The 27,080-nt window shown below is 38.4% G+C and overlaps 1 protein-coding gene and 1 long non-coding RNA gene across 4 annotated transcripts in view; one reads left to right on the forward strand and one right to left on the reverse strand.

Moving 5' to 3' along the window:
- The window catches only part of LOC126754689 (uncharacterized), a 33,692-nt gene extending 24,467 nt beyond the window's left edge, over window positions 1-9,225 (reverse strand). The window contains exons 1-3 of one of the 2 annotated variants that reach the window (XR_007666362.1): window positions 8,656-9,225; window positions 8,348-8,597; window positions 954-1,206 (exon numbers count right to left, since the gene is read on the reverse strand). This is a non-coding gene — a long non-coding RNA (uncharacterized LOC126754689). Of the gene's footprint in view, window positions 1-953; window positions 1,207-8,347; window positions 8,598-8,655 lie in introns of those variants that run through there. The other variant, XR_007666361.1, reaches the window with a different exon arrangement.
- A 1,974-nt stretch (window positions 9,226-11,199) lies between these two features.
- On the forward strand, window positions 11,200-22,046 carry LOC126754489 (uncharacterized). Of its 2 annotated transcripts, none has more exons than XM_050466498.1 (5): window positions 11,200-11,529; window positions 12,995-13,039; window positions 13,116-15,932; window positions 16,027-17,031; window positions 17,089-22,046. In XM_050466498.1, exons 3-5 carry the CDS (start codon window positions 13,129-13,131, stop codon window positions 21,212-21,214), a joined length of 7,935 nt encoding a protein of 2,644 aa, XP_050322455.1. In that variant the 5' UTR covers window positions 11,200-11,529; window positions 12,995-13,039; window positions 13,116-13,128; the 3' UTR covers window positions 21,215-22,046. The 2 variants fall into 2 exon arrangements, with proteins under 2 accessions (XP_050322455.1, XP_050322454.1); XM_050466497.1 differs by having other exon boundaries at window positions 11,200-11,506.
- The last annotated feature ends 5,034 nt before the right edge of the window (window positions 22,047-27,080 follow it).

Consider the following 27,080-nt stretch of genomic DNA (forward strand, 5'->3'; position numbering starts at 1 on the left):
ACCTTTCTACTTAATTTCATTAAGATATCTTCTAATTTGACCAACCTAAATGGTTTAAAGTCAAGGTCGTCGAAAGTCAAGGAAAGTCGAAAATTAATATATGGGGTGGCTTAAGGACAAAGAAAGGTCGGGGCTCACAGCATTAATTTTGAATAAAGCTCTGATATACTTGAGAACATATGTATAGTATGTTCACATAATTTTGCTAAGGTATGTGGTGAGTTAGGGCACATATTAAGCCGATTTTATCCTTTTGTGGCATTACGACATATCATAACCAGAAATAGATGGTCTCAGAGTATTGAAGTATTGCCCCGATTTTACCCAATTGTATCATAAAAATACTCTCCCAGCATTTAACCGATATTTTCGGTAGAAAAATCCTGGGTCCACATATTCGATATTTATGGCCTTGAAAAGTTATAATCCGATTTTGATAATTTTTAGAGGCAAGAAGAAATACTAAAAATAAAATTGGTCGATAAGCTCCAGTGGTATAGGATCTCACATAAATATGTCCAATTTGGTTCCATTTTTTTCCAATCAATATAAGTTGTGAAATTTAGTCCTAATGATGTATTATTTAGTGAATCATCAAACTTTTAGTAGTTTTCGACATAATCCTTATATGGGGATTGGGCAGAATCCAATTCCACGTATAACAGAGCGCATGAACGAAAACCTCTACAACGATATACTCTAATGAGTAGAATGAAGCGGTTTTCTGAAGAAAATATGTCCTCTTCATACATATACAGTGGACCAATAAAGTTTACATACACCTAGTTCTATTAAATCACGACACGTTTATTTGTTTTAAAATTAATAGATTTTGTGTTTTTTTTTCTATCCATTTCAAGATATGTATATTTAACATTAAATATAGGATATCAAAATATTTTTTTTTACACAAATAAAAAAAATTAATGCTAAAGTTTAAAATGCACCTAATTCATATCAAAAAAGTTTACGTGCATCAATAATTATTTATATAAATCCAAAGTAATTACTATTTCCAATAAGTCGATGATCCCGTTTTTTTGACTTATTTTGATGAAATTCGATGTTTTCGTACACGATTTTCCACAAAGTTCCAGATATTTTGAATAGGATTAATGTATAGTGATTCCGGGACCTATGGAGTTATTTTTATTTCCATGACAACCCTGCACTTACAAGATAAGTTGTGTATTTTGGGTCGTTTTCCTGTGGTAAATAGAAATGGTTGCTATTAACAGCCGATTTATGCACACTTAAAATTTAAATTTTTTTCTTAAAATGTTCAGATTCATTTGTGTACCCATTTTTGAAACGTATCCAAAAAAAGTAAATTCACAAACAGTAGCGAATGCGTTGAATAATGCTGGTTTTCATAGACGAAGGCCAAAAAACGGGATCATCGACTTAGTGGGTCAAAATATCCGGAAATAGTACTAGAAATCGGAGGATGGGGTCATGTGTAGAAGTTCACGCAAGTGAGGAAAGTTCTCTGATCGCCATTCTCTTGGGAGTGGCCAGAAAGGACTCTTTTACTTATGGTTCAAGCAGCTCGCGACTTCCGGCCTTTGACCAAGTATCCTCTGGGTAGCCTAAAAACATCCGTTTGAAGGCGAGCTAAAGTGAGAAGGAGAAACATCCCCTACATAGGGTTGTGCGCTGGGGTTGGGACCCGCCACGTAAAAAAACACCCCCAATGAAAAGAAACAACAAGCCTCGGTTGAGTGACCCCCCTTTTGATGACGACCATCGCAAACGAAATAAGGACTACGAATTGAGGGCATGCACCTGGAATGTCCGGTCCTTTAATTGGGAAAGTGTCGCTGCCCAGCTGGTTGATGTCGTCGTTAGAGTGAAGGCTGACAACACCGCCGTCCAGAGAGAAAAGAGGCTGCCTACCTCGCAACGTTACGATTGACCACAACACGTGCGGGATGGGATAGATACCTAGAGTTGAAGAGGGAAACGAGACGCATTTGCAGACAGAAAAAGAAAGAGGCCGAAATGCGTGAGTATGAAGAGCTTGATAAGCTGGCCGACAGGGGTAATGCTCGGAAATTCTACGAAAAAATGCGGCGGCTAACTGAAGGTTTCAAGACCGGAGAATACTCTTACAGAACCCCCAAAGGTGATCTAGTCACCGATGCCCAGAGCATACTTAAATTATGGAGGGAACACTTCTCCAGCCTGCTGAATGGCAGTGAACGCACAAAGCCAGGAGAAGGCGAACCCGATTCCCCAATCGATGACGATGGAGCAGATGTTCCATTGAACGACCATGAAGAAGTTCGAATAGCAATTACCCGTCTGAAGAACAACAAAGCAGCGGGGACCGATTCTTCAGCATGCCCAATGATTGGAATTTAAGTGTGTTCTGCCCAATCCACAAAAAGGAGACCCCAAAATCTGTGCCAACTACCGTGGGATAAGCCTCCTTAACATCGCGTAAAAGGTTCTATCGAGCATATTGTGTGAAAGATTAAAGCCCACCGTCAACAAACTGATTGGACCTTATCAGTGTGGCTTTAGAGCTGGAAAATCAACAACCGCCCAGATATTCACCATGCGCCAAATCTTGGAAAAGACCCGTGAAAAGAGAATCGACACACACCACCTCTTCTTCGATTTCAAAGCTGCTTTCGACAGCACGAAAAGAAGCTGCCTCTATGCCACGATGTCTGAATTTGGTATCCCCGCAAAACTAATACGGCTGTGTAAACTGACGTTGAGCAACACCAAAAGCTTCGTCAGGATCGGGAAGGACCTCTCCGAGCCGTTCGATACCAAACGAGGTTTCAGGCAAGGCGACTCCCTATCGTGCGACTCTTCAACCTGCTGCTGGAGAAAATAATTCGAGCTGCAGAGCTTAATCGAACAGGTACAATCTTTTATAAGAGTGTACAGCTGCTGGCGTATGCCGACGATATTGATATCATCGGCCTCAACACCCGCGCCGTTAGTTCTGCTTTCTCTAGGCTGGACAAGGAAGCACAGAAAATGGGTCTGGCAGTGAACGAGGGCAAAACGAAATATCTCCTGTCATCAAACAAACAGTCGTCGCACTTGCGATTTTGCGCTCACGTCACTGTTGACAGTCATAACTTTGAAGTTGTAGATAGTTTCGTATATTTGGGACCCAGTGTAAACACCACCAACAATGTCAGCGAGGAAGTCCAACGCAGGATAACTCTTGCCAACAGATGCTACTTCGGACTGAGTAGGCAATTGAGAAGTAAAGTCCTCTCTCGACGAACGAAAATCAACTCTATAAGTCACTCATAATTCCCGTCCTGCTGTATGGTGCAGAGGCTTGCAGGATGACAACAACTGATGAGTTGACGTTGCAAGTTTTCGAGAGAAAAGTTCTGCGAAAGATTTACGGTTTTTTGCGCGTTGGCGACGCGAATATCGCATTCGATGAAACGATGAGCTGTACGAGATATACGACGACATTGATATAGTTCAGCGAATTAAAAGACAGCGGCTACGCTGGCTAGGTCATGTTGTCCGGATGGACGAAAACACTCCAGCTCTGAAAGTATTCGACGCCGGGGGATGCAGAGGAAGAGGAAGACCTCCACTCCGTTGGAAGAACCAAGTGGAGAAGGACCTGGCTTCGCTTGGAATATCCAATTGGCGCCACGTAGCGAAAAGAAGAAACGACTGGCGCGCTGTTGTTAACTCGGCTATAATCGCCGTAGGGACGATAACCATTAACTTACGTAAGAATAAATTGGGTTTTTGTGTTTCAGATGACACAAACATGAGAAATCATGTCCGCCCGTGAAAAAACGCATTTCCTTCACCCAGCCATTTCTCCGACAGATGTCATTAAAAAATTCCGAAAAATTTTGTTTATACACTCCACGATATACCTCATGATATGTGAGAAAAGTTCTATTGTAGAAAAAAAATTTCTATGAAAAAAATGTCAAAAAAACAGGCCAGATTATCCTACTGACCCCTTAGGAGATAACATTTATTGAATGAATAAAGACGCATTTGGGCGTTAAATTACGTTTATTACGTTTTTTAAATCTAATATCTTTAAATATCGGAATTTTTTTCCAAAAACTCAATAATTACGACATTTCGTGTGTTATAGTTATGTGTTCCTCTATAGAAATAAAGATAAATTAATTCGTGATAATAAAATAACTTGATTTCTTAACTTACATTCAAATCTGTAAGCAACTATCTTCTTGCTTTGTTTCTGATAGCAAAACCGATAAAATTGGTTTCCGTGACACCTAAAACCGATACAAATTCTGGGGTCGAATCGTTACATCCATGCCCGGATCGGCAAACATACGAAAGAAAATTACGTAGGCACCTTGTCGCAGGGTCTTAAACTGCAACACAGTACGACATCTTCCAACCGTCATGGGTGGTGCTGCATAGCATCTCTCCTGGGGGTTGGCAGAAGCTGCATGTGTGCGGCTACCAAGAGCTACCACCTCCTAATCCTGGGTGTAATGCGACTCCCGTGCACAGCTCAGCTGTGCAGGAGAATGCCGCTGTGGTTGCAGGAGGGCGACACGAGTCCCCCAACGACACCGTCTCGGCTAGGCAGGTTGAAACCACCGCCGCTGGTGAAGGTAGGCGCAATGAGCTCTCCGACGAGCAGGATGGCACGCTACCATCCACCCAAGAGCTTCTGGAAGGGCTGGACATGCAGGTTGATGAAGATGACGGGGACGAGGATCTGTCTCTCATCGAGCCAATATTGTAAACAGCGCCGGCATAGAAGTTGCCCAGGTGAACCTGCATCACGCGTCGGCAGTCTCGGCTCGAGAAGCGGTTCATCTCGGATAACCTGGGCATCCTCTTAATCGAGGAACCATGAGTGTATAAAAGGGAGGTAAGAGGCCTCAATTCGAGAAAAAGCAAGGTAATCGTTTTTGTGTAGTCGTTAGAATCGATAAAGACGTTTTCTGTATTTCAGAGTTTCTAACGCAGGATCTGGTGGCGGCACAAGTGAAGGACAGGGAAGGTTCGGACTTCGTCCTTGCATTCGCCTACTTTCCAGGAGAGACGGCCACAACAAACCTGTCCCTGGTGGTCTAACAAACTCTCGGTTCTTAGGCATAGGGTACGAAGGCTGTTCAATAAAGCAAAACGCACGGGCAACTGGGAGGAATACAAGCAACACCTAACAATCTACAACAAGGAGATTAGGCTTGCTAAGACAAATAGTTTTAGGAAATTCTGTGACAGCGTCTCCTAGACCCCAGAGGCAGCTCGACTGCACAAGGCATTATCGAGAGGTAAGACGGACACGGTATTATTCATCAGAAGACAGGACGGGACCTATGCGACTAGCGCGGAGGAGAGGGCAGAAACACTCCTATAAGCGCACTTTCCGGAGACGGTTCAGGCTGACCTAACTCCAGCATCGGTCACACGCAGGCCGGATCGTCTGGACTGGCTGAATGCGAAGAATCTGTTCACTGCAGACTCAGTCAGGTGGCCTCATTTTCGAACTATAAGTCAACGGGAGCGGATGGCATCTTTCCAGCACTTTTGCAGCAAGGTATGGTTATTCTCCTGCCACACCTGCTAGGGCTGATGAGAGATAGCCTGGTGATGTCCTATATCCCAGAGCCATGGAGAATCGCAAAAGTAATCTTCATTCCAAAGGTAGGAAGGAGAGACTACTCGTCTCACATTCTTCATGCTAAAGGGGATGGAGAAAGTAATAGATAATCCCATCTGATTCGAAGCGCTTAGATCGCACCTCTACATGCCAGACAGCACGCGTACAGAGCGGGCAGTTCCACTAACACTGCTCTGTACCAACTCACATCTGAGTTGCAAGATTCGCTGGATAATGGCGAGGTTGCGATTTGCGCCTTCCTAGACATTGAGGGTGCTTTTGATAACGCGTCTCACACTAGCGTGATCAAGGCACTTGAGAGAAGGAACGCAACGGCTCCAGTATGCAGATGGATAGAAGCCCTACTGCGCACTAGGGTAGCAGAAACAACGGTGGGGAAAAGCAAGATCCGTCTTGGCACCATAAGGGGCTGTCCACAGGGTGGAGTACTATCCCCTCTGCTATGGAGCCTGGTAGTAGATGAACTCAAGTGTACGCGGACGACATTGTCATAATGGCGAGAGGTAGATTTGAGAACACTCTCTGTGACATTGTTCAAAGGGGCTTAAACCTACCGAAGGTATGGTGCAACACGGTAGGGATAAATATTAACCCGGCAAAACTACCGTGATCCCTTTCTCTTCCGGGGTTTGAGGTCCCTAACAATTAATTCCTTGGCCTCACTTTAGACTCATCCTTACGGTGGAGTAAGCATTTAGACTTAACGCTGTCCAAAGCAACTAAAGCACTTATGATATGCAGACGCCTGGCCTGGCCGGCAGATCCTGGGGATGCAAGCCAAATATCATTAGATGGCTGTATACCATGATTGTAAGGCCTATTGCCACCTATGGAGCGGTTGCTTGGGCCGCCAAGACAGCGCAGTCTTCGGTGGTCCGGAGATTATCAAAGCTGCAAAGGCTTGCCTGTGTATGTGCTTCGAGAGCAATGCGCACATGCCCCACGGTGGCACTGGAAGTCATACTGGAGCTCACACCGCTGCAGCAGGTGATCAAACATCTAACATATCATGCTGCTAATGTCAGCAGAGGGCTGCGGAAGAGGGAAGCTAATGTCCTCTCGACAGATGGAAGCACTAGCGGAAAGCACACCGCTAGCCCTCCTCCCAAAGAACGGCACCACGAAGAGGAAAAATTTTAAAAAGAACTTCAGAGTTACTCTGCGCAGCAAGACGGAGTCGAGTGATTCCATGCTGAAAACGCTGTTGGAAGACAGTACCATCCATGAAGTTTTTGCTATATGTCCGTGCGTAGAAGTCAACCTCCGCCACAACTATCGCAATCAGCGTATCGCCATTCCCAGCGATAGTCAATCGCTTTAATAGAGGAATGCATAGAAAGGCTAAACCGCCTATCTTTGTGCAACCGGGTGCACCTAATCTGGGTGCCAGGACATAAAGGGATAGAAGGAAATGAGAGGGCCGACGAACTAGCCCGCTCTGCGGCAGCGTCCAAGATGATGGGACCAGAACCATGCATAGCGGTGGGATCCCACACCCTTAAGGAACTGCTCCGCACAGAAGAGAAAACGGAGAGAGAACAGCACTGGCAGCAGGCAGCAGGTATGCGACATGCCGAGCTGCTCTAGGGGGGTACAACCTCTCAAGTTCAAAGAACTAATTAAACTCCCCCATGACAAATTTCGCCTCCTCGTCGCGATCTACACAGGGCACGGCAAACTCAGAAAACACTTGTCCAACATGGGCATAGTCTCCTGCGCTAACTGCCGATTCTGCGACCTGGAACAGGAAACACCAGCACACCTAATTCTGGATTGTACAGCGATTTGCAGAAGAAGGCTTAAGGCCCTGGGTTTAATATACATTGAGAAGGATCACGTCAACTCAGTAGCGCCCAGCAGACTCCTGGAACTATTCAGGCTGCTAGAACTTGGGGAAGACATGTGATATAGGAGAGGGCACAATAGACCCTAGGTCGCGGTGCATTACCTCATTAATAATCTATCCATTTATCTACGATAGTAAACGGATCGTAATGTATTTTCAATTCACAATAGTTTTTAAATTCCACATTGCTTTGGATCGTATTTTTAGGTCAAAATAGATGTGGAACTGTCAAAACTGTAGCGAAATGTTCATTAAACTAACAAATCTAATTAAATATGAAAATGGATCCAAGTTTGTTTTTTTATTTAAGCTCTAGAGAAAGTGATGGGGATAAAAAATAGTGCGATATAAAAAAAAAAACAAATTATGAATCCTAATTAACAAAATTTTCTTTGTAGATTTATCGTAGAACAAAGCATTAGAATCTTAAAAAGACGGTGGAGAATTTTAGTATATAGCAAGAGAGGAAGGTATTACCCCATAAAAGTGGAAGAACCGTGAACGTATCACTCGTCATGTAAAAGCCTGTATTTCGTATTATGACATACGTGATCGTAACGCTTCTACAGTAATCTGGCATGTTGACATACGTGAACGAGTATATAAACGTATCCGTTCGTTCGAATTGTCATTCGAACGCAAACTACCAATCGTAATAGACAAATTTATGGAAATGTGAGCAAATTTTTTTTTTAATTTTATGTTTTTTATAATTTTTAGTAATAAAGAACATAAACAAGAAACCAATGAATGGAATATCTCATTAAAAATTTAAAAAAGATTTATTTATATGAACAAAATTTTCGTATTTTAATTGACATTAAAAATAAAATTATTTATAAGGTTGAGGACATATACATTTTTGAATTAACTTCATTAAAGAATACCTTATTTGGTCTCTTATCGTTTGGTCGATTGCGGTGAAGCGGTTCGCTACCCCGTTGTCCATTTTTGTGTGTGATAAGAATCGCAATGTTGAGGGTCGTAACTTATTGCAAATTTTATGCAGATGTTATGTAATGCTGCACAAATGTTAGCAAATCTTCCACTTTTGTGAGATGATACCTTCCTCTCTTGCCATATCCTAAAATTCTCCACCGTCTTTTTAAGGTTGCAACGCTTTGTTCAACGATACATCTACAAAGACAATTTTGCTAATGAGGATTCATAATTTGTTTTTTTTTTAATATCGCACTATTTTTTATCCCCATCACTTTCACAACAGCTCAAATAAAAAAAACAAAGTTGGATCCATTTTGAGACTTAATTAGCTTTTGTTAGTTTATTGAAAATTTCGCTACAGTTTTGACAATTCCATATCTATTTTGACCTAAAACTACGATCCAAAGCAATGTGAAATTTAAAAACTACATTACGATCCGTTTGCTATTGTATGTCATAATGCCAATCTCCGATACGATTGACGTATCACGTAATTTTCTTTCGTATGTTTGCCGATCCGTGCACGGATGTAATGGAAGGCATACACGCAACAATTAGTTGGTTGTGAGACTAGAAATTGCTCGAAATTGCTCTTGTTGCTACATACGACACAATTTTGAGGCCAACTTCATTTTGAATATTCACTTCGTTGCTTAAACATGAGTTCGGAAGTTGTTGCTTTACTTATTATAAATGACGCGCTCTCTTCGACAGCCGAAATAAAATGGCGAAAACGTTTGAAATCGCACGACCAACCCAAACACGATCCAACTTGACAAAATATCAAAAAAATTTTGATTTTCATCCAATCAGTTGGTACAACTCATACCCCATTCCCAAATTCCCCATATAAGTACGTAACAATCAGTTGTACAATTCAATGAAATTGGTAGAATAATTGATACGTGTATGCCTTCCATAACGATTCGACCCGTGAATACTACCGAAAAATGATTTTAAAATCGGTACAAGTTAGTTATAGTGTCCTTGTTGTTTTTATCCTTTTTTAGCAATTAAATAAAATTAACTTATTTTAAATTAATATAAATATAAAATAAAATTAAAAACTCCATGAAATGTTCAACTTTTGAAAACGAAGTTACTGTCTCTACTTATAAGGCCACCACTGTATATTGTGGAAATTTATAGCGGGATTCTGTAACCAGTGTCTAGTCTCTATTTGAGGCATTTTGAGGTAAAGTCTCAATTTGCGACTAGTTACCTCAAATGTGAGACCTGATAGTTAGCAGGTCACAAAACTAAAAAAACTTTTGTCTGCCATTTTGAATATACTGAATAGAGATCATCATAGATATTAATCGATAGGCGTTTTTTTATATTTTGTAAGGAACTCAAACACGAAAAGGTTAAATATGCATCAATTGTACATAAACTTAGTAAATATTATGAAACAAAGTCAACAGATATTTTTATTTTTATTGATAATTATTTTTTTTTGACTATGTTATAGAAAATTTCATATTTGTTATCGACATATTTATAGCAGGATTCTTTAACCAGTCTCTAATGTCTATTTGAGACATTTTTAGGTAAAATCCCAATTTGTGACTAGTTACTATTCACTAACCAGTCTTTAGCGTTAGTCTCAAAATATTGCCTCAAATTTGAGACCTGGTAGTTAGCAGTTGTTTCCAACTTAAAATCTCAAATTTAGAGTCTTGAGACAGTATCACAGTATAGAATCGCACTGTAAATTTGAAATTTTAAGTTAGAGACAATCTTTGAGACTTGAGACGATTTTGCTATTCTGTAGGTGACAGTCACAAAATCTATTACATTTCATTATTCAGAGATGTTTTTACACTTGAATGAAAATAAATATGTCGATAACAAATATTAAATTTTCTATAACATAGTAAAAAACATAATTATCAATAAAAATAAGAATAAATATTGACTTTGCTTCATAAAATTTACGAAATTTATGTAAAATTGATTTATTTTTAACCCTTTCGTGTTTGAGTTGCTTACAAAATATAAAAAAACGACAATCGATTAATATCTATGATGATCTCTATTCAGTATATTCAAAATGGCAGACAAGAGTTCTTTTTGGCTTTGTGACCTGCTAATTACCAGGTCTCAAGTTTGAGTCGATATTTTGAGACTAATGCTAGAGACTGTTTAGTGAATAGTAACTAGTCAAAAATTGAGACTTTACCTCAAAATGTCTCAAATAGAGACTAGAGACTGGTTATAGAATCCCGCTATTAGAAACTTGAGACTGTATCACTTTACAGAATCGCACGATTAATTTGTACTGCGTCCAAGCTCTAATAAGTAGTAATACATTGTTGATAACTTTTGACAATTCATTGGTGAAAAAAAAAACGTTTTTAAAACAATCAAAAAATTCGAAACAGATTATTTTTTTAAATTCATGGGAACCATGTCGGTGTCTCAAAATTTTGCTTCCACTAGGTTTGAGCACTATAGCTTCATTAAATATACATCCCATAAACCAGCAATCACGAATGGCATACAAATATCGATATGTATTAATAAGTTTCAATTAGTAAACAAATAACCTTGAAAGGAAACCTTTGCTTCTCTCTGTCAAAATTTTACTTTCATATGTCAAATTTATTGGCTTAATACGCATTGGCATTTAGCATAATGAAGTGTGCTAAGCATATGACCAATACTGTTCGTGCATAAGCGATAACTTTTGAATTGGTACGAATTGGAAAAATTGTAAGAGAATAATTGAATGGGAAATGTGGATGGCGTTTTGACATTTAGTTGCGTTAGGTTGGCAGACTGCTTGAAAATGGCTAACGCCAAGAATCGCGATTTTTTGTTTGGGAAACGTGCGTCTTAAAAACACAAATTTTGTACATTAACAAAGCAGCAAATAACTTTATTTTATAAAAAATATTAAAATTTAAGAACTAGTTGAAATTTGTGTGCATAATAAACGCTGTAGAAAAGTATTAACCGATAATACGGAACACAAATTTTTGCAATTAGAAGCAAATTTACGAAGTGAATTTTGTTGGTTGTGTGCCTCTCAGCCACGGTTGTGGTCGTCATTGGTTGGTCGGCTCTGCGAACGCTGGCGAGTGGCAGCAGGATTTCACAAAGTGAGTTTTGCATTCTGACCCAAGTGCGTAACAAATTATAATATTTTGTTATATTGTTTTTAATTTACTTAGAAGTGAAAAAGAATTAAAAATATAATAAAAAGGGGTGGTGGTGTGATAGTCACAAGTCGTACTAACAACATTCAAAGCTTCACATGGTTACGGTTATTAAAAAGCTGCATCAATGAATTTCTTTAAACTTTTTCAAATATATTTTCTAATTTTGTAAGAACGTTATAACTATTGACTATAAATTAAACATTTAAATTTCTTTTGGATGTGGACTTCTAAAATAGTAACGTTGCACGCAAATGTGACATTTTGTACCTGTTCTCTTAGCAGTTTAAAGTTTATCGGACATAAATTGTGTATTGTTTGAATGTGAGAAATTGAATATTCGAATTAGACTTTAAAAAACCTATGTAATGCACGCAACATTATCTCTTTTTTGTTATTACGCTTATTGTTTACAATACAATTTCCTCTAACGGGGTAGATTGGAGTTTCGAAAACCATGTGCTTTATTCAACTACATACATATTTTGTTGTGAAGAAGGCGGGAATAAATCTATATACATCAGGGATTTAGAATAAAATCCACCGAATTCGGGTTTAAAATTTGTATGAGCGGATAGTGTATGTTTTTCAAATTAAGAAGTAAATAAATGTAACCGTGGGAAACTTTTTGTTCTTAAGATAATTACATTTAAAGTTGAAAAACTTATTCAACTGTTACCATATCAACATAACCGCAATATCAATGACCAAAAATAAAAAAAAGTGCAGTAGGGAAATATATATGTAAACTATATCCAGTGCTATATTTATATATTAAACTGTCTGGAAATTAATGTGTTTATATTCTAGATGTGTACATGTTAAAATGTCGCTGAATTCTTACATTTCCCAATGCTGAAAGTTTGAAATTTCAATGTTATTTTATATTAGTTTCATCATAAAATATTATAGCCAATGCAACAGCCAATGACGGCTTGAATAATACTTAATGTATTATATATATTGGGTCTATTCGTAATCGTAATTACGCATTATTACTTAGTGTTGATGAGAAAAAGAAAAATAATCCTATAAAAATGTTATGCAGTTTGACATCATTTTCAAAATTTCGCTTATTTAGGTTATTAAGATGAATTTAAATTTTGTCTGGAAAGATGTTCACGTAATAAATTTTTCAATCGAATTGGTAAACAAATCTGCGAGCTGAGTTTAAAAAATTCACCGATGAGGAAAGATGTTCACATAACAATTTACTCAATCTTAATGTGATAATCGAATTTATGAGCTGAGTCTTAAAAATTCAATGTTAACCTTTTGTATTTTAAAGCAAGTATACAATGCGAAATTTTATTTTAATTAAAGACAAAGAGTATTTACATATGAACATCATTTTGTAATTAAGTTATCAAGTTTTTTAATTAAAAAAATTATTTTTTGCGAATTCATTCATATTCTTCTATATATTTTCAGCCATTACACAATCCAACCAAATTTATTATACTAGGAAATGTTGAGGTAAATATTGTGGTTTAATCTAGAGAGCACAGAATATTTTTTTTTATATTTATATATATTTTTCTAATGTTTTTAGACCATAAAATACAATGGAAACCTCCAAAGACCAAGTGGCCAGTAATCGCTCTAAAGTGAAAAATACCAATATAAATAAAGAACTAAAAACTGAATCCCAAATAATTTGTTATGATAATTATGTACACAAAACACTGCATAACATAGGTAATGAGTGTGATTTATTAGAAAAGGAGGATGAAAACACAATGATAGAGGATAAAATAGACGTAGATGTTACAGGTTTTGGAACTTCAACCAATCAACCAAAGGATTTGAATATTTCAGAAAACGATGAAAAATGTATTGTCTCACCGCCAACAAAATATCAAGCGGATTCTTTTCATGACTCCATAGAACGAGAGGATTTACAAAAAAACAATTTCGTTGAAATTCGTAATGAAGAAAAAATTACTGATGAAGAAATCGTCCATGAATTACCAGCAAAGGAGGAAAAAGCGGCTGCGGCTGCTGAAATTTCTCAACAAAATTATGAAAATACACTAAGATGCCAGAATCAAGATTTCATTAGTGAGGTTATAGAAAAAAATACGAATTTCCAATATGACGAATCTGAAGATAGTATGGACAGTAAAATTGCGGAAAACAAAGCAGAAGAGCTAGAGAAAAAAATTATTGCAGAAGCAGAAAATACCAATGTAGATAAGATGAATAGCTTTGGGCTGAAGACGGAAAGTTGGGATAAAAACCTTGTTGACCAGGAAACAAAAAATAATAAATCAAACGAAGATGATTCCTTTCAAAGTATTGCCACAAGTGATAGTAATACCAAACAGCCTTCATCTCCAGTTAACCCAAATGATGATTATTCCATTGAAGAACCACCAACAAATACGAAAACTTCTGAAGACAGCGATTTAATTGATATAAATGAGGATGATAGCCAAAATGGAAATCGCATTGAGATTTTAAAAAGCAACCATAATGAAGAAGATGAGAATAGAATTGAAATTGGTTCTGAAGGTTCTAACTTCACTGCAGATGATGACAGTAATCAAGGCACTTGTAAAGAAAATAAAGTAATTGAAATAGATAATTATGAACGTGAACAATCATCTGAAAGTTCATCTATTCAGGATGATATCAAATTCGACGAAATAAATCAAGTAGCAGTGGAAAATACTAAAAGTAAGAAAGTGATGTTGATAAAAGAAAAAGAAGCATCGTTGGATGGGAAAAGTGGTGTGCAAAACAATAATTTGCAAACGCCATTGAAGTTGAATGGTGACCATAAAATAACTCCTAAGCCTAAATGGGAATCTCAAATTGATAATAGCACAGAACTGGAAACACAATTGGAAGCAAAAAAGCCAGAAATAAATGACAAAGAGCATCCAAAAGTTGCAGAAATTGAAGAATGCGAAAAGTTTAAAAATGATGCATTAGAAAAGAAAAAGGTCGATGATGAGGAGTTAGATATTGATAACAAACTTAACAAAACGGGAATATCTAATTATTCAATGAGTGCAGAAAGTCAACAAAGCAAAGTTAATTGCGACGATGAAAATAGTCAATGTTCATCTCTAGCGTCCACTGATTCTAATTCTACGGCTACGTCATCCTCGCAACAACTTGTTATCGATCAACCCATGGATGAATCGGATGTGGGTCTATCAGCTGCTAGTACTGCTTACGGTAAAATAAATTCATTAATACAATCACACGACACGTTGGAAAAGGTAAATACTTTAAAACCATCATTAAAGAGAAAATTAAGCAATTCAAATGAAACTGGCTCCTCGCCCCTGCATAAACAGCCCCATATAGACTTAGAATTAAATGACAACGAAAACAGTAGAAATTCCTGTGATAAGGATCAGACTGAGGCAATGCCTGAACTCATTACAGAAGAACGAAATTCAATGCAGTTTTCAGACATCACCCATAAAGTTGATGCTGAATATGCACCATTAAAATCATTACTCTTACAGCATTTACAAAAACCATATTCACCTCCACCATCTACAGAATATTCGGCGCCACTTCCGAATTTCACACAACAACTGGACAAAATATCATTTGATACAACTTCCCCGAAGTTTCCGGCTACTATTTCAAGTCCCAACGGACATATATCCACCCCTACTAAGTATTTGTGCTTTAAATGTAAAGTTGGTAATTTTGCTTCGTTTGCGGCATTAAACGAACACCAAAGAGAATGCCTGGCGGATACACGGCTGTTACCAGCAGGATTAAATGAAAATGCCAGTCTATATCACCTATCATTAGCCCCGCAACTTGCCACGCCTCCATCCTCGGCATCTCCAGACGCTACTGTAGATATGGCGGCAAGGAATGCTCTAATACAAACACCACTTTCATCATTTATACCACCTTCCGTGCCAGACGCAGCAACTCAGAAGAAGAGATATTACAAGTGTTCCAGTTGTAATACATTTCACGAAAATTGGAATCTGTTTTTACATATTCGAGACAAACATCTGCGACATATGTGTCTGTACTGTATTCGTTTCTTTCCAACAGCAGAAAAGCTTTCAGTACATTTGGAAATAAAACACGATCTTGAACAAAACCATTTTAATTCAGAGGAGGCGCTAAGGAAAAGTGTTTCCATGGTAGAAGGTACGCCTAGTGAGTCGCGGTTTCTAATGTGCTGTACGTGTCAACATTTGTTTGAAGAAAGTCAACCTTTCTCTGATCATAATTGTGCAGAATTCATGAAACCCTGTACACTATGTGGGCAGAAAGGTCGACACAGCAATCAGTGTAAAGCTCATCCGGACGCAAAACGTACTTCGAAGTCAAAGAAACGATTAAAGAAATCTATTAGTGAAGCTCCGCAGTCCGATTCTTCTAGGTGAATAATTACGTTAACTATTGTGTTTCATTAACTATAATTGTATTACTTATACTTACTAAATATGATTGTATAATTTTCTTTATAACTCTAGAAATCACAAACTATTGCCATCAATACCGCCTGCTGATAGCAATACAAATGCTGCTTCCTTAAACTGTGATAACAACCAGAACAGTCAGCCCTCGATGGAAAAAACAAGACCAGGATCTGATATATTGATTCATAGTGAAGATAGCAATAGCAGTAGCAATATGGTTATTGATGAATCCTGCACAACAACTCACAATTCACTTGTGAACCCTTTTAAGGAACTGGATGAACGTTGGCAACTTGAACAGCAGGCACAAAATAAAAACGATTTTAATCTATTCTCTGGGAGAAATGAGTCACTAGTCGAGCCGAAATTAATAGTGCCGAAGTTCAAATTAAGAGTACCAAAAGAGTTTCAAAAGTCAGTTGATGTGGCACTTAGCTCTACAGAGAGCGAGGCGGATGAAGAGGATGAAGAGAACGATGGAGCCGTGAATGCTTGTGGTGATAAGGGACAGAGCCAAATGAAGCACTATAATGTAACAGATACTGCGACAGGTTTTTTAGATGAAAACAGTCTACATTTAAACGCGGATAAACATAGTGTTGTTGCAATTACTGATGGACCGGCATCGTCACAAAAACGGATAGATGAGGATAATAGTCAGGAAAGTCGATCAGTGGATAAAGAATGGATGGACGGAACTAGCACGAACCTGGTTCGCATACTTCAAGAAATTGAACGTACTAAATTAGATATCCAGCGCACAAAAGAAACACTGCATCATACACTTAAAGCGAAACAAGATATCTCTGACGAAGCATTAACAACATCAGCTCAAAACACACGTAACTGGACACCTACCCCGCCGACTTCACCAAAGCAAGCACGTTGTCCGACTCCTGGAGAATCCGATAAAGTCACCACTAGTCCCTTTACAGATGCCGTTACACCACAGTTACTACCAGAAAACAGCCAAACATCACAGAGGAGAAATTCAGCGGGAAGTGATGCCATGGATATTGATGAGACAATAACGGGATCATTGCCACAACAACCACCAAGGTATGAAGAAAATGGTATTTCTTTAGTGCAAATGTTTATGTTTAAATAAAATTCCAGAGAAACCGAGGAGCATTCACATAATATTGACGCAAGCAATACAAGCCAGGAATTGAACACCTCATCCGAAAGTAATGCCATAGTAAACATTATGAACACCAGCGCTGATACAGCCCCTAGTCCTCTTCTACAAGAACAATTAATGGATATTGATCTTTCTCCAATAAAACAAGAGCAAGAGTTCAGTAACAAAGACATTAGACCGGCTGCTGAAATTCCAGAGCAAATCGAACATATGCAGTCAGAGACTACCGAAATAAAGGAAAGTGTGCTTGAGGACGGAATTGAAGTGGCTAGCGACGATATTTTAGCTACCGATTTGCAGCTCGATCGTCCACTAGAAAAAATAGAAATTGTAGAATTCATTCGAACATGTCTGCGAGCTGTTTATCCCCTTTGTTTGTACTGTAATCATGCGCGCCGAATTGCCGTAAATGGTCAAAGCCTTGTACTCCATATGCTTGCGCAACATCGTTTCAATGCTACTGTAGACAGCATCACAGCGGAGGAGTTGAAACCAGATACAATTTGTGCTAAAATGAAGACTTTCCTACCAGTACTGGAAAATGAATTTTTTAATTCATCGAGCTACTGCACGATGGGACACGGCGTTTCTTCACATAGTTTTAATGAAAGGATCTTTGAATGTTTTCAGTGTCGCTTTGTCACATCAACCCATAAGGAACTGTATTTGCATAACAGAAAAATGCACTTAAAAACCGCTATACTTTGTTTCATGTGCCGGGCGAATTTTTTCAGTTTTAGTGAGATTTTGTGTCATATTTGTCCAGGTGTTCCAAATAAAACGCCAGTTTTCGATGTAAAGTTCCGCTGTTGTCTTTGTGATGTCGACAACATCCCTTCACCTTTTCGTTTGATGGTGCATTTGCGCAAACGTCACTTTGCTTGCGATGTATGCTTGGAGGACTGCCGAGATCAAGGGCGACTTTCGTCACACGTGTGGAAACATAAGTTGCATCATCTGTGTTACCGTTGTGGCATTGCATACCGAAACAAAATGGATATTACCAAACATCTATTTTGGAAACACGGTACTGAGAGTATAATTTGCAAGAGATGTTTACAAAAGCGCTGGCGTCATGTATATCACTTCTGTGTGCCACCGATTACATTTAATTGTGATGTGTGTAATTTGTGTTTCTCAAAGGCTATGTATTTAAAAGTACACAAGCGTTTGCATAGCGGCGATTTACGTTATCCCTGCTCAGAGGAAAATTGCGATGAAAAATTTATTTCGCGCAAATTGCTACTAAAGCATACCGCATCACATTTGCAACAGGAAGTACATGCAGCAGCTTTAGAACAAACCTCAAATCACAATGCTGTGGACACATTTAAGGAGAAGGGAGAATGTGAGTTCGAGGATAGCAATGAAAGAGGCAATTTCGTCATTGACCAGAATAATAAATCCGAAAATATTGATATTAAAAAAGAAGTAATTGAGTCTAACACTGAACCAAACACACCTGTTAAGGGTGAAGAAAACAATAGCAACTATGAAGTGGATGGAGAATGTAAGTCTGGCTCGACCGTTGATGTGAAAAATATTGATTTTTCGAAGGATGAGAAAACGGCTCTTGCACAAGATAAAAGCGAAGAGACACCTCGCAAAAAGAAAAAGAAAAATAAGCGATCCAAAGAATCTCTGGAAGATTTAAATTTAATTGCTCCGAACCTTTCAGAGACGGATAGTAGTGATGAATCGGAAATAGACAGCAAATCGAAAGGTGATGAAGACTCACTAGTTCCTAAAGTTATGTTATCCCCACCTTCCGAGGCTGAAAATGACATGGAGGATCTCAAGACTTCTAAGGTGGATGGGCAGCAAGGAAAGGGCGACAAACAACCCTCACTTGAGGAAGCGGAAAATGTTGATTCTGTTGGTACTGGTAAGGTTTTGGAAATTTGGAAAAACTTTTTACAAGCTCAACAAGATAGCACCAACCAGGGTATGGACCCAGAAGCTACTCTTAAAGCCGAAGCAGATTATGACGAAGATAATTATCCTACACCGCGTTCATTACATGTTGCGTACTCTGACCATGATTATTGTCAGATGTTCCGCCCGCCATCTCCTCCACCACCTCCACCACCGAGTGCGTCAGTAAAGGCGGAGACAAAGGAGACTTTGCCTGCGTTATCGCCAACGAAGCGCAATAAAGTTTCGAAATCACCACGACACCTATCCAGTCATCGCTCTGCATCAAGTTCTTCCAGTTCTTCTAGTTCTAGCTCAGATTCAAGTTGTTCCTGTGGCTCAAATTGTTCATGTAGTTCTAGTGGCAGTGATAGTAGTTCGAGTAGCTCCAGTTCGGAAGACAGCGATTCATCGCTTGCCTCGAACGCTTCACGTAAACGACATCATAAAAAATCCGAACGAGATCGTTTAAGAAAAAAGAGCGAAAGTGTTTCACCACTTAAGAAACATTCAAATTCGGAGACTATAAATGTGGTTGACGACGATCTAGCAATCGAAGTAGTGGCAAATACAATTACCGAACGCGCACCATCCCTGCCGAAGGAGCCGCAAATTTATGAATCAGATTTAGAGACAGCTGAATCAGAAACGGATGAAGAGTTTTATGATGAACATCCACAAAAGTTGGCTAGTGAGTTATTAGCACAGAAACGTGCTCAGTTGATGGCCCAAACTCGTTTGTCACCTTCGCATAATTTTGATATTGTGGAAAACAGTAGACCGTCCACTCCGTCGTTGCCTGAAGATGTTGTTTGTGAAACGACACGAGTCAAATTAAAGAAGAAAAAACGTGATCGCAAATCGGGCAGTAAAATAAATTTAACTGTGAATGCAACGTCAGCAGCCGCAAAGGCGAAGAGTGAAAAGAATAAAACGCTTATTGAAACTGTAACCCCAGTATCTCTGAGTGGTATTGATATTAAATCTTCTTATAAAGTGGCACAGTCATCAAAAACAGTTACAGATCCTCCAGTGGTACAGCAAAGCAATATAACAATGTCATATGCTCCCTTAACACTGCCAGCTATGGAACAGTTGACGCCGCGTCCGATAGCTACTTCATCACATCTACCCAGCAGAATGAGTGAAGGTAGTAGCTGTTCTGATGCCGACGGTTCCTTAAAGCGGTCTAAGCGTGCACGCCGTCCCAATAAATTTTACGGCTATACCAGTGACGATGAGAATAGCGGAATTAACTTGGGACAGCCTTTGATGATCGGCATGCGCGCCATCAAACCGCAACCGCCACCACAGCTTACTTGGCGAAAAGAAGATTTGCCGACACCTTCAAAAAGCATCCTAAACCCAAAGAGTAAAACCGGAAGAACTCCGAAAACACCAGGAACACCAGTAAATACTCTAAGCGGTGGAATGCCCCACTTATCTACTTCTACTTCTTCAAAAAAGAAACGGTCGGCAGAAAATTCTGAAAAGTCGTCGACACGCAGACGTCCCGCGAAGAAAGCATCTTTGTCCAATACACTCCCGCCAATACCCACACTTAAAATACGACCTTCGCAACTGGGCCTAAATAGTGATGGTTCGGCTACTGGAACTGAACGTTTCCCCACTCCTCAAATATATTCATCGAGTAAAGATACCGATGACGAGGACGATGACAACAGCAGCGATCCCTCCTCTGACGATGAGACTGGGGTACGCAGACATGCTTGTTTAACGGCGTCAACATCGAACCAATGGAATAAGAACTCGCAAATAGCGACAATAGTCCCTGCTATACATACACAACAACCAACGGCACCTGCGTCCCATCCAGTCATACAAACGCCACAAGCAACAGTGTTTAACCATAAGATACCACCAGCTCTGTTACCGAATCCAAATTTTGAAACACTACAATATTTCAAAGCCAACAATATACGTTACCCTATACGTCCGCCAGCTGGCGCTCGACAGGCTCGTGAAGGCGAATCAGTTTACTGCTATTGTCGCTGCCCCTATGACGAAGTATCCGAAATGATTGCGTGTGATGGCGAGAATTGCCTAATCGAGTGGTTTCACTTTGAGTGTGTGGGCATCATGGTGGCTCCTCAGGGCAAGTGGTTCTGCGCTGAATGTCGTCCCAAATACTCTGAAGAGTTATATCCAACTGGAGGCAATGTATAAAACTTTAACGGATTTAGTTGTGGTAAGGGACCCAGAATAATGTGAAGTGATATAACAGATAGATTTACATGAAGTCCTAAATACGCTTATTAATTAATAATTTCCTCTACTCTAAATTTAACAATAACATTACACAGAAAATCCATTAATATTAGTATTGTAGACTAAATACTATATACATATTTGGGCTGTTTAACATTTCAGAGGTGATGAAAACTGGAAACCACGTTTTAATACTTCTTAGAACATTTGAAACTTGGTGAATAACACAATATCACATAAATATATGCAATATGTTGGTTTTAGTTTATTATTAGTATGTAAATATGTAATTACAGAGTCACCTACATTTAATTGCTCATGAAATTGTCACTTGTAATTTGAGAAGTAAGAAATAGCAACAAAATGCTAAGGAAACAATTCAATTTCACAATGTTATACCATATTTTCTTTGTATTAGATTTAGTCGAGCTGTGAAGTGACTACATCGGAGCAGCTCATTTCATTTGTGGCCAAGAATGTTAGCTGCACAATTTGAATTAAGTTTGTAAATACACTATTCTTATAAGTTTGTAGGTACGCTGCTGTACGGGGTATTTTTTTTTTTATTTTGAAATTGGAGGTTTCGTTTTACGATTTCCAAAGATTTAAAATATTCAGAATTTTGAGATAGCATAGACATATTCATATATTGTATAATAGCTGAGTTTGCTATATTTAATCATTAATTTTCGAACCAAAATTAATATCGAATTTCGCTACGTTAATATTGAAATACTTTGAAATAAATACATACGTATGATACCACCGCCTCAACCCATAGTAAACATGATTTTTGCGTTTTGTTAATTCAATGACTTTTACAATTAAACATTTCGTTACAGGATCACCAATATTTTTTCTGATTGAGTTTCATACATGTGAAACTCATTTATTCACCAAATTTTTTAAACAAAATAAATAATCGCCGATTTTTGTATTTATGCAATTATTACTCAAAAATTTCTTCTATGAATGCATATTCAAAACGCTTCAACAATAGGGGTCATTTAAATATTTATTCAGTCCGTCAAAGTTTTTGAACTCAATATGTAAATGTATGTAAATGTATGTAATGAGTAAGCATCTGCAATCTGAGAAGATAATGGGTATACTTTGTAACCGTTCAAACATTTAAACGTGCAGTACATTTTTTTTTATATTGGCAAAGGATTTAAATATAAAAAAATGTATAAAGTAATTGAACGAAAAAAAAACAAAATTAGTAATTTACATGTATGTATTAACACTATCTATAACTTATGTATATTATGAATATATAAATAAATAAATAATTAAAAAAGATATAAAACCATTGACCGTAAATATGAGTGAAGTGGCTAAAAAATATGTGTTTTTAATCAATTCAGTAAAACCAAGTAACATACTTATTCATGAAAACGATCTTAATATTCGAATAGTGTCGTGCAACGTGGGGGTTAACTTCTGATTTCGGCTATACCATCCTAAAAGTAGCGGAATTAAGTCTGAATAACTTGTATATATAGATTGGACTATGTCGTAGCACCGCCCACTTTTGGGTTAAACCACATACCCTATCACTTGATTTATTTGTCGATTCAACAGTAATATCTTGAAATTCGTCTCTCACTTCTACTTTTTCAATACCACCTTAAACTATCACATTCTTTCATTTTATTATTCTTATACATACATAAATGGTGACAAAAAAGTATTCGGAAATTGTAATTCAAATTCCCCTGCTTTTTAAGAGTGCTGCTCAAATTTGCAAACGGAAGTACAAACCACTTTTACTATCGCCAAACAAAACGCCAACTTTTTTAAAATGAACAATCGTTTTAATTTTATGTTTATTTAGTAAACAAATTTCTTTTAATACAAGTAAATGTTTTATAGTTATTAAAAATGCGGATGCCGATGTTAAAAGAATTGGGTGCCCAAAGGATTTATCGCGCAGGCTCGTCGTCGTATCGCGTTAGTATCGACTTGACCGTAGCGCACAAGATCAAGGTACCACGAAGTAACTAATCGAAGGCTGGTGTCGACGTGACGCAACGTGGAAAGTATCAAGAACGAATGTTGAATGCTAATGTTGCTGATCGATGAGTGTCTATGCTAATGTTGATTATCGAATTGTGTGTAACGAAGTGTGTCTGCTTTCCCGTTGTCCATCCTTTTTGTTGAGTGGGTTGGTGTACAGGTGTGTTGAGTTGTGTTGTAGTGTCATCAGCTGTGCTGTTGTATTAGGATGCGCCAGTTTTACCGGATAGAGGGGGTGGATGCTTAACTCATTTAAACACCTGCTATCAATGATATTTCAAAAAAATATTTTGGTAAGTTGGTAAGACTGTCCTTAATAATAAGCGGGATGTATCAAACAAGTGGTTTGGTTACAACAATAAGCGATTTTTAACATTGATCGAACAAAGAATTTGTCGCAAATTTTGTATTTCTAGTCAAATGCCGAGAGATAGTTGAAGACATGCCTCGTTCGAATTCTTAAACTGATCAAAGTATTAAAACAGTGAAGGATCTGATACTTGCAAATCATCAGGCAAGTACTGGAGAGATGACAAGACAGCTCGACATATCTCACGAGTCCGTTCGAATAATTTTGGTGGTTATATTTTGCTCGACTCGTCGCGATAAAGCTGAATTATTTTCCTAAAGAGTAACAGATCTCTTTGGACATGTGTGATCGTACGAATTCTGATCCCATACGCATGGAGAACATTATGACTCCCGATGAGACATGGGTTTAAGAGTTTGACTTGCAAACAAGTCAGCAATCATCGCCAAAGCCGCTCAAAAATCAAGGTGATGCTCATTGCTTCTTTCGATATTCGTGGTTTGGGCATCATGAATTTTTTCCAGAGGGACCGACGGTCTATAAGGAATTCTATATGGCCGTATTGAGGCGTTTGCGTGAGAACATCCGTCTAAAACGGGCGAAATTGTGAAAGAACAGTTCATGGATTTTACACAATGATAATGCACCATCACATCGAACTACGATTGTGAAAAAAATTAAAGCCAAAATCGCAATAAATACCATCAACCACCGTATTTAATCGATCGAAGAGATAAAACAAAATTCGCTGAAGGACCTGTACTGAAAAAATCATTGCCATAAGTGTATTATATCTGGTGGGGATTACTTTGAAAACGACAAAATAAATATTGATGAATAATTATATATTTTGCATTTTATTTGCAATTTTGGAGTACTTTTTTGGTACAATGTATGTAATAATTAAACTCTATTAATACGGCACCTCAATGTCTGGTTAGCAGCCATCTGTCAGTTAAGTTCTGGTAAACTTAACCAAGACTCCTTCTTTCGGTAAAGAAACTTTTGGTAAATATTTTGATAATTATTGGCTTGTCAGCTTCCAGTCATGATTAGGGTTCTGCACACCTTTTTCGCGTGGGCTAACGTCACGCCAACCTTTCTCTCTACTTACCGAAAATGTGCTCAGAGTTTTAAAGTTTTACTAAAAATTAAACGTGAATATATCTAGTCTTAGTCTATAAAATGTTATTTTTACTAAATGAATACATCGCTTTCGTATCGTAAGAACTTCGCAAGATCTACTTAGAAACAATGAAGTCACCCATATATCAGTGCAATCTACCAATGGATATGAATAATAGGCTACATGAAAGTTTTTTCTCAAAATGGTCTCACTGTTCTAATATGTAATCAATTTGGGAAGATTAAACCAATGGTCAAAGCGTTAGATATTGTTTCAATTACATTTGTAGAAAATATCCAAGGCTTGGTAGAAAAAAGTCGAAGTAGTTGGACTATTTCTTGATCCTTTAATACGGCGATTCATAAAAGATTGTATCAAAGTTATGACTATCCGTAATTTTCAGCTTGGAAGGGTTTTTTGTTGGTAGTCTTTCATTAGTATTTTTCTGGGTGACCATAAAACACCAAATTATGAAGAAAATGTGCAAAATATGCTAACAAGCTATATAGTTTTAGGAGCGAATTTGGTAACAAGTCATGTTAGAAAATCGCGCGTTACAAATAAAGTTCATGCTTTTTGACATTTCAATATGTATGCAACGAAGGCGTGGTAAGTTTGATAAGCTTTATTATTAATTTATACTAAATTTTAACTAAAATTCCTAAAATTATTTTTAATTGACCTTCTTCTTCTTCTTTGACACTACAACTGAGGATCGGTCAGGGCCTAGTACACGAAACTTCGCTAGCTGCTGGCTCGCAAAGGATAGAGGCGAGTTCACGCCAGTTGTACATCCCAAGTGTAGACATATCCCTATGCATTCGGTCCTTCCATTGGATTCGTGGGCGCCTTGCTTCCGTTGTCCACGCATGGTCACGACATGGCCTAACCACCGCATTTGTTGAATTTTTATGCGCTTAATTATACCATGTCGCCATATAACTCATACAGTGCGTGGTTCCATCTTCTTCGATACTCATAGCTTACGTTTATCAGTTCTCTGGAATGCTCCAAGTGCTTTCTCATCTCGGGTCGTCATCGTCCATATTTCTGCGTCGTATTTTAGGACGGGAATAATGAGAGGCTTATAGAGCGTAATTTTTATTCGTCAAGAGAGGGATCTACTTTTTAATGGAACACCGATGCTAAAGTAGCACATATTGACAAGAACTATTCTGCGCTTGATCTCCAGGCTTAATTTATTGATGGAATTTATGGAGGTTCCCAGATACATAATACCTGCAATTTTTCAAATTTATAGCTGCCAACAATGACGTTGTTCCCAAGACGCAAGAAATATTTGTATGTGGGCTCCAGGTCCCTTGCTCACCATAAGTCCAACTTCTTTCGCTTTTTTTCCAGGCTTGAATAGGCTGCACTGACGACTCTATTGTTATGGCCTATGATGTCAATATTATCTGCCTACCCCGGTAACATTGTACTTTTAGAATAGACAGTGCCACTGTGGTTCAGATTAGCGGCAGGTATTACTTTTCCAGCATTATAGAGAAAAAGACGTACGAGAGATAATCACCCTGTCTAAAACCTCGTTTGGTATCGAACAGCTTGGATAGGTCCTTTCCGATCTTAACAAGGCTGATGATTGTACTCGCAATTGATGACGATGGAGCAGACGTTCAATTGCCCCATCATGAAGAAGTTCGAATAGCAATTGCCTGTCTGCAGAACAACAAAGCGGGGCCGATGGATTGCCGGCCGAGCTATTCAGATACGGCGGCGAAAAACTGATAAGGAGCATGAATCAGCTTTTTTGTACAATATGGTCGGACAAAAGCATGCCCGACGATTGAAATTTAAGTGTGCTCTGCCCAGTTCTCAAAAAGGGACCCCACAATCTACGCCAACTACCCTGGGATAAGCCTCTTCCTCTTCTTCTTCTTTACTGGCGTAGACACCGCTTACTCGGTAGTCGAGTTAACAACAGCGCCCAAGTCGTTTCTTCTTTTCGCAAGGTGGCGCCAAATGGAGATTCTCCACCTGGTTCTTCCAACGGAGTGGAGGCCTTCCTCTTCCTCTGCTTCCCCCGGCGAATACTTTCAGAGCTGGAGTGTTTTCGTCCATACGGACGTCATGATCTGGCCGCTGTCTTCAAATTCGCTGAACTATGTCAATGTTGTCATATACATACATATATATCTCATACAGCTCATCATTCCATAGAACGAAGTATTTTCCGTGGCCAATTATCAAAGGACCATAAATCTTCCACAGAACCTTTCTCTCGAAAACTTATGAACTTTATGATTTTGTAATTGATTTAAGACATGCCTCAACATTTAATTTACAACATAAAATTAACACGGTGTTTGCTCATTTTACTGAATCTTTCTATTATTTATTCTGGTTCC

This window comes from Bactrocera neohumeralis, chromosome 4, assembly GCF_024586455.1.
Source record: "Bactrocera neohumeralis isolate Rockhampton chromosome 4, APGP_CSIRO_Bneo_wtdbg2-racon-allhic-juicebox.fasta_v2, whole genome shotgun sequence".
NCBI classification, from domain to species: domain Eukaryota; kingdom Metazoa; phylum Arthropoda; class Insecta; order Diptera; family Tephritidae; genus Bactrocera; species Bactrocera neohumeralis.

Coding starts and splice junctions, on each gene's coding strand:
- LOC126754489 (XM_050466498.1), top strand. CDS start 13,129: ATGGAAACCTCCAAAGACCAAGTGGCCAGTAATCGCTCTAAAGTGAAA. Junction 15,933..16,026: donor CCGCAGTCCGATTCTTCTAG/GTGAATAATTAC, acceptor TTATAACTCTAG/AAATCACAAACTATTGCCAT. Junction 17,032..17,088: donor TTGCCACAACAACCACCAAG/GTATGAAGAAAA, acceptor ATAAAATTCCAG/AGAAACCGAGGAGCATTCAC.